Source organism: Hypanus sabinus, chromosome 23 (assembly GCF_030144855.1).
Source record: "Hypanus sabinus isolate sHypSab1 chromosome 23, sHypSab1.hap1, whole genome shotgun sequence".
In the NCBI taxonomy this organism is placed as follows: domain Eukaryota; kingdom Metazoa; phylum Chordata; class Chondrichthyes; order Myliobatiformes; family Dasyatidae; genus Hypanus; species Hypanus sabinus.
Window position 1 is genome coordinate 57363829 of NC_082728.1, and position 22663 is coordinate 57386491.

The 22663-nt window shown below is 40.8% G+C and overlaps 1 protein-coding gene across 1 annotated transcript in view; it reads right to left on the reverse strand.

Moving 5' to 3' along the window:
* Window positions 1–2135: 2135 nt before the first annotated feature.
* Window positions 2136–22663, reverse strand: part of slc25a19 (solute carrier family 25 member 19) — a 33747-nt gene continuing 13219 nt past the window's right edge. The window contains exons 2-6 of the mRNA XM_059948925.1: window positions 19959–20114; window positions 19239–19409; window positions 18055–18226; window positions 13798–13928; window positions 2136–3356 (exon numbers count right to left, since the gene is read on the reverse strand). Of these exons, the coding sequence (XP_059804908.1) occupies window positions 3108–3356; window positions 13798–13928; window positions 18055–18226; window positions 19239–19409; window positions 19959–20114 (879 nt within the window). The 3' untranslated portion in view covers window positions 2136–3107. The remainder of the gene's footprint in view (window positions 3357–13797; window positions 13929–18054; window positions 18227–19238; window positions 19410–19958; window positions 20115–22663) is intronic.

A 22663-nucleotide genomic window follows, 5' to 3' on the forward strand; every position in this document is an offset into this window, starting at 1 on the left:
CTTTACCAAGCAGTGGTCTCTGTCAGGGTCCCTCCTACGCAGCTGGGTCACAGCTCTGTGGGTTTTCCTCAGAGACACACACCAAGACAAACATCAACTGCTGCTGGAAGACTCAGCTTTGCATCAGATGCATTTTGACCAGAACTTTCTGGTCTTACAGCACAAGGAGCTGTTTCCAGCTGAGGATTCTAGACCTGCTCATTCCAAACTGCAGGAGTATGTCTGAGGGACACCCTGAAGCTTGGTGCTGCAACTGCAAGGTCTCCAGGGTGTAAGAACACACTCCATGTTTTTTACACCACTGGACACAAGAACCAGGAACAGTAACAGACTGTCAAACATTTCAATTTAGTAATGAAAGATTAACACCTTGTTGACTGTAAGCAAATCTGCTGAGATGTTAAGGAATGTCTTGTTTTGTTGTAAATTCTAACAAAAGGATTTTATGGATTTTAATCTGATTTTGCAATGAGTAGTTTGCATCATAGTCAACCTCTTCATAGTCAGCCCCTCCATGTTATACATCCCTTCTGCAGACCAGAATTGAGATTGGATACTGGACAGAACACCAACACGAAACTACTTGGGCAAAATAGTCTTCACTGCGATGCAGCAGGTTATTTGACCATAGAACTGTAGGTGCTGATCGCCGTTTTCTTTTTTTAAAAACAGGGCCTTTATCCATATTGGCTGCCTGCCCCTTTTTCCAATGATGTGTCCATACCAGGGGGTCTGATGTCAAGGAGAGTCTCCTCTGGCTCACTGGACTGGAGTACAGCCTGGACAGTGAGGAACAAACAATTTAGAATTGCAAGTGAGCATTGTTAAGCAGTAAATGAGTCAATTTTTCTGCCATCGCACACAAAAAGTTAAGATTTGTGTTAAATCCTTAAGCTATTTTAAGAAATGGGCAATCTCCTACACTGGGTAGAGAAAAGATGTTCACAGCTGGTGACTGGCAGTGGGACTCCTAGCTGCTTTTTCCTTTGCCCTGATTCATAGGTAGAGACCCACACTGCTGCCCTAGGCTGATACCAACCAACCAACAGACAGAATGAAATGTAGCGTTATATTGACTTTGCATTGAAATTAAAAGCCTGTCTCAAAGTATGAATCTATATAATCTCTCACCCACGCTGATCAAACAAAAAGATGCCTTGGGTGCAAGCATTCATATATCTTGAAGGTCATTAATCTCTACAGGGATTATCATCACAAACTACACAATGTGAAGAATAAAGATAACAGGCTGTGAAAAGACACACACAGCAAAATGTCAAAACATGTCAAAACAATGACTCCAATAACATGACTTGTTTTACCTCATGTCTCTGTAGATAATTAGCAACATTTAAGAAACTCTTAGATAAAGATGGATGATAGAAAATGGGAGGGCTATGTAGGAGGGAAGGGTTAGACTGATCAGAGTAGATTAAAAGGTCAGTGCAGCATCGTGAGCTGCTGTACTGTGCTGTAGCATTCTGTGAATTTCTCCTTTCTTTTAACCTTACTGACCAGGCGTGGCCTAAGTTTCCGGTGAACTGAATGATTCCCACTTTAAGTTTCTCACAGTGTCTTGAGGATGCTGTGAACATGATAAGGTTTCAATAAAAGCAGGCATAAATGAAGGACTTTATGAGAAAAAGGTACAGTGAAAAATTTTTTGAATCTGTTAATACAGATTAAATCATTACATGGTGTATCAAGGTGGTACAAAGCAAAATAAAGAACCTCTATTGGGGAAAGTAAAGAGAAATGCAGACAATTATCCTACTCCAGTCAGCTCCATCGTTATGCTGTCAGCCAACATTCTTAATCCAACTCACTGTAGCATACAATCATGGGTGACCTGAGGCAATTCACTGGAGAGTGCTGCACAGAGGTGATATCTGTTGGTCAAGTGCTGAATTGTGCCCTCTTCTCTCTATGCCGGAGGCTTGAATGAATGTTGAAAGATCCCTCAGGTAGCATTTGAAAAGCAACAAGCATTTTCTGCTCTGACAATATCTCTCCCCAACACTGTAATCAAAGTCACTCATCTTACATATGATGAAATTTTGTGCATAATGTAACTTAATTGTTCCAAATCAGACAGCAATATTAGAGAGGAAAAACTTTACAAACAAACAGAACCCTCGACTTCACATTTTATTTATAAAATATACATAAATAATAAAAGTATAAACATTTTAATATATTAAAATATATGCACAATTCAAAATAAGTTGCAGCAGAAACTGCAGAGATTTGGCATTCACCTGAAATATCCCTTCTGTACTCTAAAGCTGCCAATTATTATAGACAGTCCCTTGTATCACATCTGTGTCACCACTGATACACAGTGAGATTGTTCAGCCCTGGAGAGCACTGTTGAGCTTGGTCTAAGCCCAGTGTGTAGATCTGGAAATCATGTTTGGGTTATATTACAGAGGAAATGAGACTGTAGGTGCAGGAACCTGGAGCAACAACAAACTGTTGGAGGAACTCAGCAGGTCATGCAGCTTCTGTGTAAGGAAAGGAATTGTCAATGTTTAGTTTGAAACCCTACATCATGATCTGCTGAGCTCGTCCAGCACAATGCTATAATACCACCATGTGAGATGCACAGCCAGCAGTTTGGCATAAGCAGTCACACACGTTAAAGCTCTGCATAACTGTCTACTCTTCACAACCGCACTCGAGTAAAAACAACATTGACCCTAGAGGAAAAATGGACACCACTCAAATATTGACAGGAGGCAGCAGACGGAGTGATATAATAGTGTTTCCATGAAGTATGTTTATGCAAATACATGCAGTCAAAATGAAAAAAATCCTAAATAAATGCATCTCATTAGAAAATTAAATATTAATAACTTAAGCAATGACATATTAAACTCTCCATTTAAAGCAAAGTTGAATACAGGAATCTTCAGCAGGCACATACTTCACACACATAGCTCTGCTGAGTTCTGCTTGACCCCAGAACAGCAGTACTGCACCATGGAACGGGATGACATCCCAAGAAAACATCATATTTCCTGAACAATCCCAAGACTTGTGCACTCATTTGTCTGCACACAAAGCAGTAATCAGCAGCGGATTTGGGCCAGACAAATAAAGATTAACTAAGAGGAGTTGGCTGAATGTGATTGCTTGCCATTGAGACCTTTACTCAGTTGCTGCTGGTGTTCTGAGTCTCTCCTCAATCTGTAGTTGTTCAACATATTGCAGAAGAGTTCGTACCAGAAAAATACAAGTCCAGTGGAAAAGGCAGCTTTTACCATGCTGGGTGACAAGCCCTTGTAGAATCCTCTCAGCCCCTCATTCTGAGCCACCTGAAACACACAATCCAGGAACCCTTTGTAGGTTTGTACCTGAAACACACAAAGCACAAAGACATAGGAGTTATCACTGGTACTCCTACCCTGCTACATGTCATCTCCCCATGCCTATACCTTGTTTTCCATCCTTGAGCTATCCCAACCCAGTGTACCCTGCACTGACTCATTTTGTCCTGTGTACTGAAACTACTGCGTTCAGCTCTGCCAACCTGAGGACATTTCTGGAAATGATAGTGACATTGAGCGTGTTGTTAGGCCACCTGGTCTAGTTTGCTGCACCAGACTGCAGTCACATAGGGCAAAGCAGTTGATAAGGTGGCAAGTTTCCTTCACTAAGGCATCAGCTATCTTTTTATACAGATATTCCAATATTTAGAAACATAGAAAACCTACAGCACAATACAGGCTCTTCAGCCCACAAAGCTGTGCTGAACATATCCTTACCTCAGAAATTACCTAGGGTTACCCATAGCCCTCTAATTTTTTAAGCTCCATGTATCTATCCAGGAGTCTCTTAAAAGACCTCATTGTATCCGCCTCCACCACCGTCACTGGCAGCCCATTTCCCACTCATAACAACATAAGAAACAGGAGCAGGAATAGCTATCCGGCCCATTGAGCCTGCCCGCCATTCAATAAGATCATGGCTGAATTGTCTGTAAACTCAGCTCCACCTACCTGCCTTTACCCCATAACCCTTACTATGTAAAAAAACTATCTCTTTCTTAAATATATTTAGTGAGGAAGCCTCAACTGCTTCCCTGGGCAGAGAATTCCACAGATTCACCACTCTCTGGGAAAAACAGTTTCTCCGCATCTCCGTCCTAAATCTACTAGTCTCACCTACCAATGGAAACAAATTTCCTACTTCTATCTTATCTATCCTTTTCAAAATTTTGTATGCTTCTATAAAATCCCCTCACATTCTTCTGAAGTCCAGAGAGTATAGTTCCAGGCGACTCAATCTCTCCTCATAGGTTAACCTCTTCATCCCTGGAATCAACCTGGTGAACCTCCTCTGCACCGCCTCCAAAGCCAGTATATCCTTCCTCAAGGATGGAGACCAGAACTGCACACTGTACTCTGGTGCGGCCTCACCAGTACCCTGCATAGTTGCAGCATGACCTCCCTGCTCTTGAATTCAATCTCTCTAGCAATGAAGGCCAACATTTTGTACCTGCAAGCCAACTTTTTATGATTCATGAACAAGCGCTCTCAAGTCCCTCTGCACCACAGCGTGCTGCAGTCTTTCACCATTTACACAGAAACATAGAAAACCTACAGCACAATACAGGCCCTTCAGCCCACAAAGTTGTGCCAAACATATCCCTACCTTAGAAACTACTGGGCTTACCCATAGCCCTCTATTTTTCTAAGCTCCATGTACCTATCCAAAAGTCTCTTAAAAGACCCTATCGTATCCGCCTCCACCACCGTTGCTGGCAGTCCATTCCATGCATTCACCACTCTCTGCATAAAAAACTTAACCCTGACATCTCCTCTGTACCTACTGCTGAACACCTTAAACCTCTGTCTTCTTGTGGCAACCATTTCAGCCCTGGGAAAAAGCCTCTGACTATCCACACCATCAATGCCTCTTATCATCTTATGCACCTCTCATCCTCCATCACTCCAAGGAGAAAAGGCTGAGTTCACTCATCCTATTCTCATAAAGCATGCTCCCCAATCCAGGCAAAATCCTTGTAAATCTCCTCCGCACCCTTTCTATGGTTTCCACATCCTTCCTGTAGTGAGGTGACCAGAACTGAGCACAGTACTCCAAGTGAGGTCTGACCAGGGTGCTATATAGCTGCAACATTACCTCTCGACTCCTAAATTCAATTCCATGATTAATGAAAGCCAATACACCGTACGCCTTCTTAATCACAGAGTCAACCTGCGCAGCTGCTTCGAGCGTCCTATGGACTCGGACCCCAAGATCCCTCTGATCCTCCACACTGCCAAGAGTCTTACCATTAATACTATATTCTGCCATCATATTTGACCTACCAAAATGAACCACCTCACACTTATCTGGGTTGAACTCCATCTGCCACTTCTCAGCCCAGTTTTGCAACCTATCAATGTCCCGCTGTAACCTCTGACAACCCTCCACACTATCCACAATACCTCCAACATTAGTGTCATCAGCAAACTTACTAACCCATCCCTCCACTTCCTCATCCAGGTCATTTATAAAAATCACAAAGAGTAAGGGTCCCAGAACTGATCCCTGAGGCACTCCAATGGTGACCAATCTCCAGGCAGAATATGACCTGTCTACAACCACTCTTTGCCTTCTGTTGGCAAGCCAGTTCTGGATCCACAAAGCAAGGTCCTCTTGGATCCCATGCCTCCTTACTTTCTCAATAAGCCTTGCATGGGGTACCTTATCAAATGCCTTACTGAAATCCATACACACTACATCTACTGCTCTTCCTTCATCAATGTGTTTCGTCACATCTTCAAAAAATTCAATCAGGCTTGTAAGGCATGACCTGCCCTTGACAAAGCCATGCTGACTATTCCTAATCATATTATGCCTCTCCAAATGTTCATAAATCCTGCCTCTCAGGATCTTCTCCATCAACTTACCAACCACTGAGGTAAGACTCACTGGTCTATAATTTCCTGGGCTATCTCTACGCCCTTTCTTGAATAAAGGAACAACATCCGCAACCTTCCAATCCTCCAGAACTGATGATGCAAAGATCATCCCCAAAGGCTCAGCAATCTCCTCCCTCACCTCCCACAGTAACCTGGGGTACATTTCATCTGGTCCTGGTGACTTATCCAACTTGGTGCTTTCCAAAAGCTCCAGCACATCCTCTTTCTTAATATCTACATGATCAAGCTTTTCAGTCTGCTGCAAGTCATCACTGCAATCACCAAGATCCTTTTCCATAGTGAATACTGAAGTATTCATTAATTACCTCGGTTATTTCCTCCGGTTCCATACACACTTTCCCACTGTCACACTTGATAGGTCCTATTCTTTCACGTCTTATCCTCTTGTTCTACACATATTTGTAGAATGCCTTGGGGTTTTCCTTAATCCTGCCCACCAAGGCCTTCTCATGGTCCCTTCTGGCTCTCCTAATTTCCTTCTTAAGCTCGTTCCTGTTAGCCTTATAATCTTCTAGATCTCTAACATTACCTAGCTACCTAGCTCTCTAAACCTTTCGTAAGCTTTTCTTTTCTTGACTAGATTTATTAGAGCCTTTGTACACCACAGTTCCTGTACTCTACCATAACGTTCCTGTCTCATTAGAACGTACCTATGCAGAACTCCACACAAATATCTCCTGAACATTTGCCACATTTCTTCCATACTTTTCCCTGAGAACATCTGTTCCTAATTTAAGCTTCCAATTTCCTGCCTGATAGCCTCATAATTCCCCTTACTCCGCTTTTCAAACTTGTCTGTTCCTGTCTCTCTCCAATGCTATTGTAAAGGAGATAGAATTATGGTCACTGTCTCCAAAATGCTCTCCCACTGAGAGATCTGACACCTGACCAGGTTCATTTCCCAGTACCAAATCAAGTCTCTCCTCTTGCAGGCTTATCTACATATTGTGTCAAGAAAGTTTCCTGAACACACCTAACAAACTCCACCCCATCCAAACCCCTTGCCCTAGGGAGATGCCAATCGATATTTGGGAAATTAAAATCTCCCATTACGACAACTCTGTTATTATTACAACTTTCCAGGATCTGTTTCCCTATCTGCTCCTCGATATCCCTGTTACTATTGAGCGGCCTATAAAAAACACCCAGTAAAGTTATTTTAAGAGCAAACACAAGGAAATCTGCAGATGCTGGAAATTCAAACAACACATACAAAATGCTGGCGGTGACGAAGGTTCTCGGCCCGAAACGTCAACAGTGCTTCTCCCTATAGATGCTACCTGGCCTGCTGTGTTCCACCAGCATTTTGTGTGTTGTCAGTAAAGTTATTGACCCCTTCCTTTTCCCAACTTTGACCCAAAGACACTCGGTAGACAATCCATCCACGACGTCCACCTTTGATCAACAGTGCCACGCCCCCACCTTTTTTGCCTCCCTCCCTGTCCTTTCTGAAACATATAAAACCTGGCACTTGAAGTAAACATTCCTGCCCCTGAGCCATCCAAGTCTCTGTAATGGCCACCACATCATAGCTCCAAGTACTGATCCATGCTCTAAGCTCATCTGCTTTGTTCACAACACTCCTTGTGTTAAAATACACATCTCAATCTGTGCATCTAAGCGTGTCCCTTCTCTATCACCTGCCTATCCTCCCTCACACAGTCTCCAAGCTTTCTCTATTTGTGAGCCAACTGCCTCTTTTCCAGTCTCTTCAGTTCAGTTCCCACCCCTCAACAATTCTAGTTTAAACTCTCCCCAGTAGCCTTAGCAAACCTCCCCACCAGGATATAGTCCCCCTGGGATTCAAGTACAACCCGTCATGTTTGTACAGGTCACACCTGTCCCAAAAGAGGTCCCAATGATCCAGAAATCTGAATCCCTGCCCCCTGCTCCAATCCCTCAGCCACCCATTTATCCTCCACCTCATTCTATTCCTGTACTCACTGTCGTGTGGCACAGGCAGTAATAGTGAGATTACTACCTTTGTGGTCCTGCTTCTCAACTTTCTTCCTAACTCCCTGTAGTCTTTTTCAGGACCACTTTCCTTTTCCTACCAATGTCATTGGTAACAATATGTACCACGACCTCTGGCTGTTCTCCCTCCCACCGCAGGGTATCTTGGATGCAATCTGAAACACAAAAAATAATAATCTGTTCTTCTATTATTCCTTCCAAGGTGGATGATCTCGAATTTACCAATGTTGTATTCCATCTGCCAGACCTTGGTCCACTCACTTAACCTATCTATATGCCTCTGCAGACTCTCCATATTCTCTGTACAATTTACTTTTCCACTCAGCTTCGTGTCATCAGCAAATTTTGCTACACTACACTCTGCGTAAAAAAACTTATCCGACATCTCCTCTGTACCGATTTCCAAGCACCTTAAAACTGTGCCTTCTAGGGTTAGCCATATTTGCGGTCACTTAATAAGGTTATATTTGTTAAAAAAAAATTGCATTCTCAAAATGGTAGAATTTTGACCACCACTGACGTCAAAATGGTAGTCACATTTTCTGGATGATTGGTCAGTTAAACCTCCAAGAGGACCACAAACTTGTTGTTCAGTTTGGAGGCTTGCATACCTCAAAAACCCAGAGAGCTATGCTGGCTGGAGTCAGGGCTTTATGCTTTGGCTCTTGGTAAGATCATTTAAGACGAAAAAAGGTCGAAGGGTAGAAGTCAGACTAAGAATGGTCCTCCAGGTTCAGGGGTTCAGCTCAGGGTTAACAAACATATAACCATATAACAATTACAGCGTGGAAATAGGCCATCTCGGCCCTTCTAGTCCATGCCGAATGCTTACTCACACCCAGTCCCACCGATCTGCACTCAGCCCATAATGCTCCATTCCCTTCTTGTCCATATACCTATCCAATTTTACTTTAAATGACAATACCGAACCTGTCTTTACCACTTCTACTGGAAGCTCGTTTCTCACAACTACCACTCTTTGAGTAAAGAAGTCCCCCCTCATGTTATCCCTAAACTTTTGCCCCTTAACTCTCAAATCATGTCCTCTTGTTTGAATCTCCCCTACTCGCAATGTAAAAAGCCTATCCACGTCAAGTCCATCTATTCCGCTCATAATTTTAAATACCTCTATCAAGTCCCTCCTCAACCTTCTACGCTCCAGAGAATAAAGACCTAACTTGTTCAACCTTACTCTGTAACTTAGGTGCTGAAACCCAGGTAACATTCTAGTAAATCTTCTCTGTACTCTCTCTATTTTGTTGACATCTTTCCTATAATTTGTTGACCAGAACTGTACACAATACTCCAAATTTGGCCTTACCAAAGCCTTGTACAATTTTAACATTACATCCCAACTCCTATACTCATTGCTCCGATTTATAAAGGCCAGCATACCAAAAGCTTTCTTCACCACCCTATCCACATGAGATTACACCTTCAGGGAACTATGCACCATTATTCCTAGATCAGTCTGTTCTACTGCTTTCTTCAATGCCCTAATTTGATTAGTCCTATCAAAATGTAGCTCCTCACACTTATCAGTATTAAACTCCATCTGCCATCTTCCAGCCCACTCTTCTAACTGGCCTCTCTCTGCGAGCTTTGAAAACCTACTTTATTATCCACAATGCGCCACCTACCTTAGTATCATCCGCATACTTACTAATCCAATTTTCAACCCCATCATCCAGATCATTAATGTATATGACAAACAACATTGGACCCAGTACAGATCCCTGAGACACACCACTAGTCACTGGCCTCCAACCTGACAAACAGTTATCCACCACTATCTGGCATCTCTCATCCAGCCACTGTTGAATCCATTTTACTACTTCAATATTAATACCTAATGATTGAACCTTCCTAACTAACCTTCCATGTGGAACCTTGTCAAAGGCCTTACTGAAGTTCATATAGACAACACCCACTGCTTTCCCCTCAACTTTCCTAGTAACCTCTTCAAAAAAATTCAATAAGATTTGTCAAACATGACCCTCCACTCACAAATCCATGTTGACTGTTCCTAATCAGACCCTGTCTATCCAGATAATTATATATATCATCTCTTAGAATACTTTCCATTAATTTACCCACCACTGACGTCAAACTTACAGTCCTATAATTGCTAAGTTTACTTTTAGAACCCTTTTTAAACAATGGAACAACATGAGCAATATGCCAATACTCCGACGCCATCCCCATTTCTAATGACATTTGAAATATTTCTGTCAGAGCCCCTGCTATTTCTACACTAACTTCCCTCAAGGTCCTAGGGAATATCCCATCAGGACCCAGAGACTTATCCACTTTTATATTCTTTAAAAGCGTCAGTACTTCCTCTTCTTTAATCATCATAGTTTCCATAACTACCCTACTTGTTTCCCTTACCTTACACAATTCAATATCCTTCTCCTTATGAATACTGAAGAAAAGAAATTGTACAAAATCTCCCCCATCTCTTTTGTCTCCACACTTAGTTGTCTACTCTGATTCTCTTTCTTTCTTTCTTTCTTTTTCAATCTTTTTATTGATTTTCACATATACACAAAAAAAACATAACATAATAATGAGTAAATTATGAATACAATAGACTTGAAATCACATTGATAATAAGATAACAATAATCAATCAAGTCCATATGATTATATATGAAAAAAAAACAAAAATAACCATTAAAAAAGAAAAAAAAATTTGAAAATATGTGAAAAAAAGTATATATTAAGAAAAATAAAACTCTAAAACTAAACTAACATGGGCAATAATAACAGTTTACAAGTATATGATAGTGTCAACAAACTCCGGAACTCCATACCTGAACATGAATAAGCAGAAAGAAGGTCTGGAAAAGGCCAAATTAATTCATATGAAAATGTCGAATAAACGGTCTCCAAGTTTCTTCAAATTTAATTGATGAGTCAAAAATAGTGCTTCTAATTTTTTCCAGGCTCAGATAAGAAATAGTTTGAGAAAGCCACTGAAACGTGGTAGGAGGATTTACTTCTTTCCAATTTTGTAATATAGACCTTCTGGCCATTAATGTTACAAAAGCAATCATTCGTCTGATTGAAGGGGAAAACTGATTACCATCTTCATTTGGTATGCCAAAAATTGCAGTAATAAAATGAGGTTGTAAATCTATATTCCAAATTGAGGAAATAGTAGTAAATATGTCCTTCCAGTAATTATGTAAAGTGGGACATGACCAGAACATATGGGTCAATGAGGCCACTTCTGAATGACATCTGTCACATTGAGGGTTAATATGAGAATAGAATCGAGCAAGTTTATCTTTAGACATATGAGCTCTATGTACAATTTTAAATTGTATTAAAGCATGTTTAGCACATATAGAAGAAGAATTAACCATTTGCAAAATTTTTTCCCATTTATCTGTTGATATATTATATCGAAGTTCTTTTTCCCATTCTTGTTTAATTCTAACTGATATTTCTGGTTGTATCTTCATAATCATATTATAAATAAAAGCTACTAATCCCTTCTGACAAGGATTTAAGGTAAAAATCAAATCTGTAAAGTCCACCAAAGTTGAATTAGGAAAAGATGGTAAAACTTTATGTAAGAAATTTCTAATTTGTAAATATCTGAAAAAATTAGATTTAGGTAATTCAAATTTGTTGGAAAGTTGATCAAATGACATCAAAGTATCTTCAAAAAAGAGATCACGAAAACATTTTATACCTTTCCTTTTCCATATGTTAAAAGCTTGATCTGTCCAAAAGGGTTTGAAAAAGAAATTAAGTAAGATAGGGCTATCAAGAACAAAGTTTTTCAAAGTAAAAAACTTACGAAATTGAAACCAAATTCGTAATGTATGTTTAATAACAGGATTAGATATTTGTTTATTAAATTTAACTAAATCCGCAGGAAGACAAGAACCAAGAACAGAGAATAGAGAATATCCCTTTACCTCATTACATTCCAAATTTACCCACTGTGGGCACAGTGGTGAATCCAAATCTAGTTTCCAATACATTAAATTACGAATATTATTTGCCCAATAATAAAATCTAAAATTGGGTAAAGCTAAACCACCATCTTTTTTTGATTTTTGTAATTCTTAATACATTGAGAAATTTTAATTTTAGTCCTAACTTTATATCATGGATTAAATTAATATATCATAAACCTGTTGCTTCTGTTTTTACAAATAACTATAGATCCTCTTTTTTTCAATTATCTCGTGGTACGAGACAAGGCTGTCCCTTAAGTCCTTTATTATTTAATATTGCATTAGAACCTTTAGCTATTGCTATTCGTGAATCTCCTAATATTTTTGGTATTACCCGTAATGAGAAGTTATACAAATTATCACTTTATGCTGATGATTTGCTGTTATATATTTCTGACCCTGATAGGTCTATTCCCGCTATTTTATCCTTGTTGGTTCAATTTGGTACTTTTTCTGGTTATAAACTAAATTTAGATAAGAGTGAATTATTTCCTTTAAATGCACAAATTTTATTGAGTGATAGGATACCATTTAAAGTTGTTACTGATAACTTTACCTATTTAGGTATAAAAATTACCAAGAAATATAAAGATTTATTTAGACTGAACTTTTTACCTATGCTTCATCAAATTCATCAACTTACTACAAGATGGTCTCCTTTGTTTTTATCATTAATTGGTCAGATTAATGCTATTAAAATGATGATTTTACCGAAATTTTTATACTTATTTCAAGCCCTACCAGTTTTTATTTCTAAATCTTTTTTTGATAACATTGATTCAAAAATTTCCTCATTTGTGTGGCAAAATAAAAACCCTAGATTAAGTACTCTGATTCTCTAAGGGACCAATTTTGTCCCTCACTATCCTTTTGCTATTAATATAACTGTAGAAACCCTTTGGATTTATTTTCACTTTACTTGCCAAAGCAAGCTCGTACCTTCTTTTAGCTTTTCTAATTTCTTTAAGATTCTTATTATATTCCTTATATTCCTCGAGCACTTCATTTACTCCATGCTACCTATATTTATTGTAGATCTCCCTCTTTTTCCGAACCAAGTTTCCAATATCCCTTGAAAACCATGGGTCTCTCAAACTTTTAACCTTTCCTTTCAACTTAACAGGACATAAAGATTCTGTACCCCCAAAATTTCACCTTTAAATGACTTCCATTTCTCTATTACATCCTTCCCATAAAACAAATCATCCCAATCCACTCCTTCTAAATCCTTTCGCATCACCTCAAAGTTATCCTTCTCCAATCAAAAATGTCAACCCTGGGTCCAGTCCTATCCTTCTCCATGATTATATTGAAACTAACGGCACTGTGATCCCCAACACATACATCTGTCACCTGACCAATCTCATTCCCTAACAGGAGATCCAACACTGCCCCTTCTCTAGTTGGTACCTCTAAGTATTGCTGCAAAAAACTATCCTGCACACATCTTACAAACTCCAAACCATCCAGCCCTTTTACAGTGGTCAAAAACTGTTACAGAAACAGCAAAGAAGAATCCTTCTGCATCTGCATGATGGCCAGGAACAGAGAGATATGTAAGATATTCATTGTTGGCTCAAATGCCAGCAGGCATAAGAGGCATTAAGTCGGTCATAGTTTTGCTGACACAGCAAGCTGCTGTGTATGATGACAACAACATAGATTTGCGAGAAAGAATGACTCACTGGAGCAGGGTGCAGCATCCATGTTCAGCTAGACTGACCTCAGTATTAATCTTTACTCTTAATAGACTGCCATGCACATGTATTGGGCTATGAATGATAGTATGTAAGTGCAATTGTCAGCAGCCATGCAATGTCCTGACACAATGGAATCACAGTACCACAATTAGAATATCTTATCAAACAGAATAAAAGGCACAGGCCTGCAATCCCTCACCTGTCCAAAGGAAGCTCGTGCCTGCTGAAAGCCATCTACCTGCAGTCGCTTCTTTAGAAGGTCAAAGGGATACGTAAGAGTTTTACTGATGATCCCTGCACATCCACCACACACAAGATTCTGTATATTACCTTAAAATAAAAAGGAAACACACAAGTGAAAGGGATAATACTGCATTGCAAAGCAACACACACAAAAATGCAGGAGGAACTCAGTATGTCAGGCAACATCTACAGAAATTAATAAACAATCAACGTTTCAGGCCAAGACCCTTCTTCAGGACTGGAAAGGAAGAGGGAAGATGACAAACAAAAAGATGGAGGAGCGGGAAGGAGGATAGCTAGAATGTGATAAGTGATGCTAGGTTGATGGGAAAGCTAAAGGGCTGGAGGAGAAGGAATCAGATAGGAGAGAGGACAATGGGAGAAAGCGAAGAAGGACGGGCACCCAAGGGAGATGAGGGCAAATGAGAAGAGGCAAGAGGCCAGAGTGGAGAATGGAAGAAGAGGGAAAGGTGAGGGATTCTTTTTTATATAAAGTAGAAAGAGACATCAATGTCCATGCCATCAGTTTGGAGACTACCCATATAGAATATAACCTGTTATTCCTCCACCCTAAGGATAGCCTCATCATGGCAGAAGAGAAATCTGTCATGTCAAAACTGGAATTAGGATTCAAAATGGATGGCCACTTGAAATTCCACTTTTGGTGGATGGAGTGCTCAATAAAACAGACCCCAATTTACATCGGGTTTCACCGATGTAGGAGGCCACATCGGGATCAATGGATACAAAAGATGACCCCAATAGATTTGCAAGTGAAATGTTGTCTCACCTAGGAGGACAGAGAGAGTGGTTCCTGCATAAAGTAAGTGGGGGAAGAGGATGAAGCAATAATCTGTTTCAGTATTCACTATGGAAAAGGATCTTGGTAATTGTAGGGATGACTTGCAGCAGACTAAAAGCTTGAGCATGTAGATACTAAGAGGATGTGCTAGAGCTTTTGGAAAGCATCAAGTTGTATAGGTCACCGGGACCGGACGGGATGTATCTATCCCAGGCTACTGCGGGAAGCGAGGGAGGAGATTGCTGAGCCTCTGGCAATGATCATCAATGGGGACGATGAGAGGTTCCGGAGGATTGGAAGGTTGCGGATGTTGTTCCTTTATTCAAGAAAGGGAGTAGAGATAGCCCAGGAAATTATAGACCAGTGGTTGGTATAATCTCAGTGGTTGGTAAGTTGATGGAGAAAATGCTGCAAGGCAGGATTTATGAACATTTGGAGAGGCATAATATGATTAGGAATAGTCAGCATGGATTTGTCAAAGGCAGGTCATGTCTTACAAGCCTGATTTAATTTTTTGAGGATGTGACTAAACACATTGATGAAGTTAGAGCCGCAGATGTAGTGTAAATGGATTTCAGCAAGGCATTTGATAAGGTACCCCATGCAAGACTTATTGAGAAAGTAAGGAGGCATGGGATCCAAGGGGACATTGCTTTGTGGATCCAGAACTGGCTTGCCCACAGAAGGCAAAGAGTGGTTGTAGACGGGTCATATTCTGCATGGAGGTCGGTGACCAGTGGAGTGCCTCAGGGATCTGTTCTGGGACTTCTACTCTTAGTGATTTTTATAAATGACCTGGATGAGAAAGTGGAGGGATGGGTTAGTAAATTTGCTGATCACACAAAGGTTGGGGTGTTGTAGATAGAGTGGAGGGCTGTCAGAGGTTACAGCAGGACATTGATAGGATGCAAAACTGGGCTGATGTGGCAGATGGCATTCAACCCAGATAAGTGTGAGGGGATTCATTTTGGTAGGTCAAATATGATGGCAGAATACAGTATTAATGGTAAGACTCTTGGCAGTGTGGAGGATCAAAACTGTTGCGCAGGTTCACTCTGTGGTTAAGAAAGCATACGGTGCATTGGCCTTAATCAATCGTGGGACTGAATTTAGGAGCCAAAAGGTAATGTTGCAGCTAAGTCAGACCCTACTTGGAATACTGTGCTCAGTTCTGGTCGCCTCACTGCAGGAAGGATGTGGAGACCACAAGAAGGATGTGGAGACCACAGAAAGGGTGCAGAGATTTACAAGGATGTTGCCTGGATGTTGCATGCCTTATGAGAATAGGTTGAGTGAACTCGGCCTTTTCTCAATGGAGCAACAGAGGATAAGATGTGACCTGTTAGAGGTGTACAAGATAATGAGGGGTATTAGATCGTGTGGATAGTCAGAGACTTTTTCCCAGGGCTGAAAAGGCTAACATGAGAGGACACAGGTTTAAAGTGCTGGTGAGTAGGTACAGAGGAGATGTCAGGGGTAAGTTTTTTTTTTAATACGCAGAGTGTGGTGATTGTGTGGAATGGGCTGCCAGCAACAGTGGTGGAGGCAGAAACAATAGGGTCTTTTAAGAGACTCCTGGATAGGTACATGGAGCTTAGAAAAATAGAGGGCTATAGGTAAGCCTAGGTAGTACAGGGTAAGGACAGGTTCAGCACAGCTTTGTGGGCCAAAGGGCCTGCATTGTTTCTATGTTTCTAAGAGGAGGTAAAGATGTTTGATAGTAGGATCCCACTGAAGATGGCATAAGTTGTTGAGAATGTGTTGAATGTGAAGGCTCATGGGTGAGGACAAGAGAACTTACCCCTGTTAAGGCAGTGAGAAGATGAGGTGAGTGTGGATGTCTGGGAAATGGAGGAGCTGTGGGTGAAGGAGAAACGGAAACCCTGTTCCTTGATTAAAGACAACATCTCTGATGTTCTGAGAACAGATGCAGCAGAGATAATGGAACTGAGAAAAGCATTTTCACAGGAGGCAGGGTGGGAAGAGGTATAGTTAAGATAGCCACAGAAATTGGTCAGTTTATAAAAGATATTGGTAGACAGTTTGTCTCTAGAGATAGAGACCGAGAGACTGAGAAAGGGGAGGGAGGTGTTAGAGATGGACCAAGTGAATTTAAGGGCAGGATGGAAATTAGAGGCAAAGTTGATGAAATTAACATGCTCATCATGGGTGCGTGAAGCAGCACCAATGCAGTCGTCAATGTAGTGCAGGTCTTTTTCTGGATATTTGAACAAAAAAAAGTAATAATTATATCAGGCTGATATTCCAATGTACTTCAGTGTCAGCTGAAGCCAGATAGGAAACTGATTGACTGATGAATCCTGGAACTGAAATAAGATATCACTAGTTTCACCATTGGGGAGATGTCCCCAATATCTAGGTCAACAGTCTCTCAGGGCAACAACTGAAACAGATGATTTGGTTATTACTGAATTGCTGTTTGGTATCTTGCTGAAGGCCTGTTACCAGACTCCTTATATTGCAGCAGAGAGACAATATTTCTATAAGATATTGGCACCGTTAAAAAGTGTCTTCGAGTTCAGGAAAGACGAAGTTGTTGAGAAAGATTGACACTCCTTGCCTTTTTTAAAAAATTGCTCACATGGAATATTAGCAATCTTAACCAGCTTAGATGCCCCAAGTCTGCTGGAGGCACAAGAGAGCTTAGACAATTTCAGGGTTTAGTTAAAATATCCTCTGCCAATGGCAGCTTGGCCATTATACCTTGGAATGCCAAAATGCTTTAAAAAAAAGCTACTATTTTTATAAAATGCTTTAGTTAAAAATAAAAGTTGGTATGGAGAACATACAAAACCAGCAACACATCAAGGCAGGAGCGCAAGTGCAGAAAGGGACAACAGTGATATGACTAGACAGATGGAATAAAATGATTCAAAAGGACAATGTTACATTGAATTTCAAGACTGTATATAAAATCTGGAATTGAGGATCTTGGGTAGGCAGTGAAAATAGCAATAATGAAGGGAACTCAGAGATATTGGGAGAAGCTTTGAATAGCAACTTGAAGGGAGAACTGGAAAGGGTCATTAGCTAGAGGGAGAATCTGGTCGAGTATACACAGTCGTTAAGATGAACTCGAGTGACCTCGGTAACGGGAAAGGAGAAAGCTCCAAAAGATTAGCTCAGCTAAAAGAGAACCTGAATGGACAGCATCAAGAAAGATTTTGTATCTCCTTTATTTCAGCCAGGGAAATGATTATTCGGTGTATTGGGGGCACCCACTCAGGGTGTTTATTTGTGTGGCCTCCTCTGATGCTACAATGGAAATTCTTCCACTTTCAGGAGCCATGTTTCTGCAAATTCCACTCGCAATTCTCTCTCGACTACTTCCTCAGGAGCTCAGAGTTCTTCCAACCCAATCAGGTTGTGTGCCTACCTCCATTCACTCACCTGAGCTGATGCTAGCCCATTTGGCGATACGGTGAAATATGTTGTAGAAGGCAAACTGGAACCCAGCATAAGGGAAAACAGCCATAATGGTTGGAGTGAGGCCCCGATAAAATGACAATGGTCCTTCTCCTCTGTACATTGTGACCACTGCATGCCAAAGATTCCTGTAAACCTACAATACAAATTAGTATCTCCATGGTTTAAGGACAAACAATATACACATCCTTCCTGGTGAAGGAAACCATTGAAATAAGACTAGAGAATAAGAATTTTAATAAAGATGAAAGTCTCACTCTAAGTAAGAACGGGAATACGATTTTAAACAAAGTGGAACAGTGGAAACCTGGTTGGTTGAGGACTAATTAATTAGGAGGGACAGACGATGAGAGTTGACCAGACTAGATGTGGCTAATCATCATCCCTAATAAAGATGGCAGAGTTTAACATCAAAATGTTGGTTAATATCAACACCTGTATCGGCTGCAGGCCTGAGAAGAGTTTGTGTTTTTATGATGTTTAAGTACAATGCTCAATCACAGAACTTGCACTGTGGTTTCACCATGCACAATCCTCCTCAGCACTGAGGACATCTTCAAAACACAGTGCCTCCCTCAAGGCAGCTGCATCCATCACTAAGGACTCGTACCATCCAGGCCGCCCCTCTCCTTATTACTACCATTGCAGAGGTACGAGAGCCTGAACACCAACATCCAATGACTTCAACGGTCTCTTGCCCTCCTACATCAGAGTTCTGAACAGTCCATGAACAATATCACTTATTTTATACAGTATTTTATTTTTGTAAGTTATAGTGATTTTATAGCTTTTCACCATACTGCTGCCACCAAACAACAAATTATCTAGGCCAGAGATGATAAATCCTATTCTAACATGCAACATTTCTGAGGCCGAGACAGCAATCAGGAACACACAGTGTCTTAGGTTAACCACAGCATCCTTACCCACACCATTCCATCCTCCCTCCCTTCAACAACTACCTACAACTTGGCAACCACCCAGGGAGCTTGCTGATTTGATGTTACTCATCTACAGCTTCCTGATATCCTGATGGGGCTTTAATGCAGGATCCCACCCAGTCACTTAGTCTCCTCTCCACAAAACTTATTTGTGCATGCACATCAGCCCTCCAACACTGCAGCTGCCACAGCTTTCCCCTTCTTTACCTTGGGTTCTCCCTGTGCCACAAATCGGGTACGGAGTGTATCAATGGGCTGTACAGTCACGGTGGCAGTGCATGCTGCCAGTCCTCCACAAACAAAGTGCACAGTAGGATTCCTCGAGTCGCAGAGCAAGGCATTGTGGACAAATTTGGTTAAAAACTCAAAACTTGAAAACTGGGAAAAAAGGGAGGAAAAGGTTAAACATCTTGCAACAAAGACAATCAAAAATTAAAAGTGGTTTGCATCCTTTCATTTCCTTTTGTGACCTCAAAGCATTCAAAACACCTTGAGGTCTATGAAACACTTTTGAAGTTATTATCTTATAAGGATTAAAACTAGTCAGGAGATAACAGATGTGTATTTCTTCAAACCAGTGCTGTGAAACATTCTGCATTATCCTGAGAGGAAAGTTTAACATCACATTGGGAAACATCAGCACTTCATGATCTGAATTAATCACCTCCTGACTCTGAACACACATAATTCAAACTTTATATAAAAAAATATACAATAAATACACACTTCAGGAAATTTTCAAAATTTTGAGCCCAAGATTTACTGACCCACACTCAAGATGACCATTTCATTGACAGGATAGTACTGAGGGTGCCAGAGTCCATTCCCTCTTGACTCTCAGTTTAATAGGCAGAAAAATACAGTGATATTTCACAACATTAAGATACTCCTAGAAAGTGCTGAGAAAGAGATGGAAATGTATCATACCTGAACAGCCCCATAAGAGACAGAGAGGAGCTGGGCTGGAACGTGGCCCTTCCAGAATGCCTGCAGACCCTCTTCTCTGAATATCATGCCAGTGGCCTGCACAATGCCATGATACTTGGCCCTTGGCTCCAGCAATGACAAGCGTTCAATCTGAAGCTGGGAAAGCAAATGACAGCAGTGAACACAAGGAGACCCCTGTGATAAGCAGCAACAAAACTCTGGGTGGTGGACAAGAGATGACAGGTGCTGGAATTAGGAGCTAAGATCAAACTCAGCAGCTCAAGCTGTATCTGTGGAGGTAAAGGGATAGTCAGTGCTTCAAGTTAATGTTCTGCATCGGAAATGAAAGTGTGGTGAACAGATACACGGTATATAGAAAAGAGAGGGAGGTGTGAGGTAGTCCGATTGGTGCTAAATGGAATCAGCCAAGATGGAAGAGGGGCAATAGGTGGAAACAAGAAGAAAAATAAGCAAATGGAGCCAAATGGTGTGAGAGAAGAGGAAAAGGGAGAGACAGAGGCAGATAGGTTACAAATGTAATCTACATCATCCATTGTCAACATGTGTTCTCTATGGCATTTGTACCCAAGTGATTCTATAATTATACAAAGAATTACTCTGCTATGGAGGTGTTATCTCGGTGTTGAACAAGCAGACCCACAACTCTAGGTGGAGTGAAATTTCTATACTGTGCTAATAGTTTTGACCGCATTGACTGTTCTTACATTACTACTGTCGATAAGAGCTTCATTATCCCCACAAAATATAACCAGTAGGATGATTGCATCTTGCTCTCCTGGAAAGCAGAAGTCTGCCAGCACTCATTATTACCCTACCAAACAGACCTTGAAATCCAGAGCTGGCTCTCTGAGCAGCAAGGCCTTGCACTTCCTGCCATAAAAACAGCAAGCCCCACTCCCAGAAATCCTTTGACAGTGAGGATTACAGGACTTCAAAAGATAATGAAAATCTGATTGTCACAGATGTAGTAAAACTCCAATATCCTAAGACCAGTAAATGCTTCCCTAGTATGACAAAATGGACTCCTGACCTCAGAATCTACTTCATTACAAGCCTGCACTTTAGTGTTTACCTGCACTGCACTTTCTCCTACATTTTTATTGTTTTAACCTTGTCCCACCTCAATGATTTGATCTCGATGATTATTAAGATAAGCTTTTCACTGTATTGCAGTACATGCGACAATAATAAACCAATTCAGAGCACCTAGTGGTTTAGCATCTGACTAACACGCTGCTCCAACACACACCAGAAAATTTATAAGACTGTGAGACATCTAAAAAAAATTAAAGATGTTTGTATAATATCCAATCATCTGGAAAATCTGACAGTTCAACACTATTAAACCTTAAGTCTGCAGGATTGTTGGAGTTATGATCACCTTTTAAATATGAATTGTAACATGAGTAAACTATAAAAAGTTAATATTAAACAACCATTTTCATCTAACTTAAAAAGCATATTCCACCAAGATATCAGTTTAATATATAAATTATCCAAATTTTACTTATCACTCCAGTATTGAGAACACTTTCAAAAGGCATGCCTCAAAAAGATGGCATCCATCATTAGACCATAAGACATAAGAGCAGAATTAGGCCATTTGGCCCATTGAGGCTGCTCTGCAATTCAACCATGTCTGATCCATTTTTTCCCTCCTCAACCCCATTCCCTGGCCTTCTCCCAGTAACTTTTTTTGTACCCAATCAAGAATCCATCAATCTCTGCCTTAAATACACCCAATGACCTGGCCTCCACAGCTGCCTATGGTGAGAAGTTCCACAAATTCACTACCCTTTGGCCAAAGAAATTTTTCCGCATCTCTGTTTTAAATGGACATCCCTCTATTCTATCCCTCTTGTCCTATACTCCCCCACTATAGGAAACATCTTTTCCACATCTACTCTGTCTAGGCCTTTCAACATTTGTAAGGTTTCAATGAGATCCCCCGCATCCTTCTAAATTCCAGCGAGTCCAGACCCAGAACCTTCAAACGTACCTCATATGATAAACCTTTTATTCCCGGAATCATCCTTGTGAACTGCCTCAGGACCTTCTCCAATGCCAGAACATCTTTTCTTAGGTGAGAAGCATAAAACTATTCACAATACTCATGGTGCGGCCTCACCAGTGCCTTATAAAGCCTCAGCATCACATCCCTGCTCTTGTAATCAAGACCTCTTGATAGAAATGCTAACATTGCATTTGCCTTCCTCACCACTGACTCAACCTGCAAGTTAACCTTTAGGGTGTTCTGCACAAGGACTCCCAAGTCCCTTTACATCTCAGATTTTTGGATATTCTCCCTTTTTACAAAATAGTCTGCATGTTTATTTCTAGTACCAAAGTGCAAGACCGTGCATTTTCCAACATTGTATTTCATTTGCCACTTTCTTGCCCACTCTCCTAATCTAAGTCTTTCTGCATCCCACCTGCTTCCTCAACACTACCTGTCCCTCCACCAATCTTCATATCATCTGCAAATTTGGCAACAAAGCCATCTATTCCATCATCTAAATTATTGATATACAGCATAAAAAGCAGTCCCAACAGCGATCCCCGCAGACCACCACTAGTCACCGGCAGTTAACCAGAATAGAATCTCTTTATTCCCACTCGCTGCCTACTACCAATCAGCCAATGCTCAAACCATGCTAGTAACTTTCCTACAATACCATGAACTC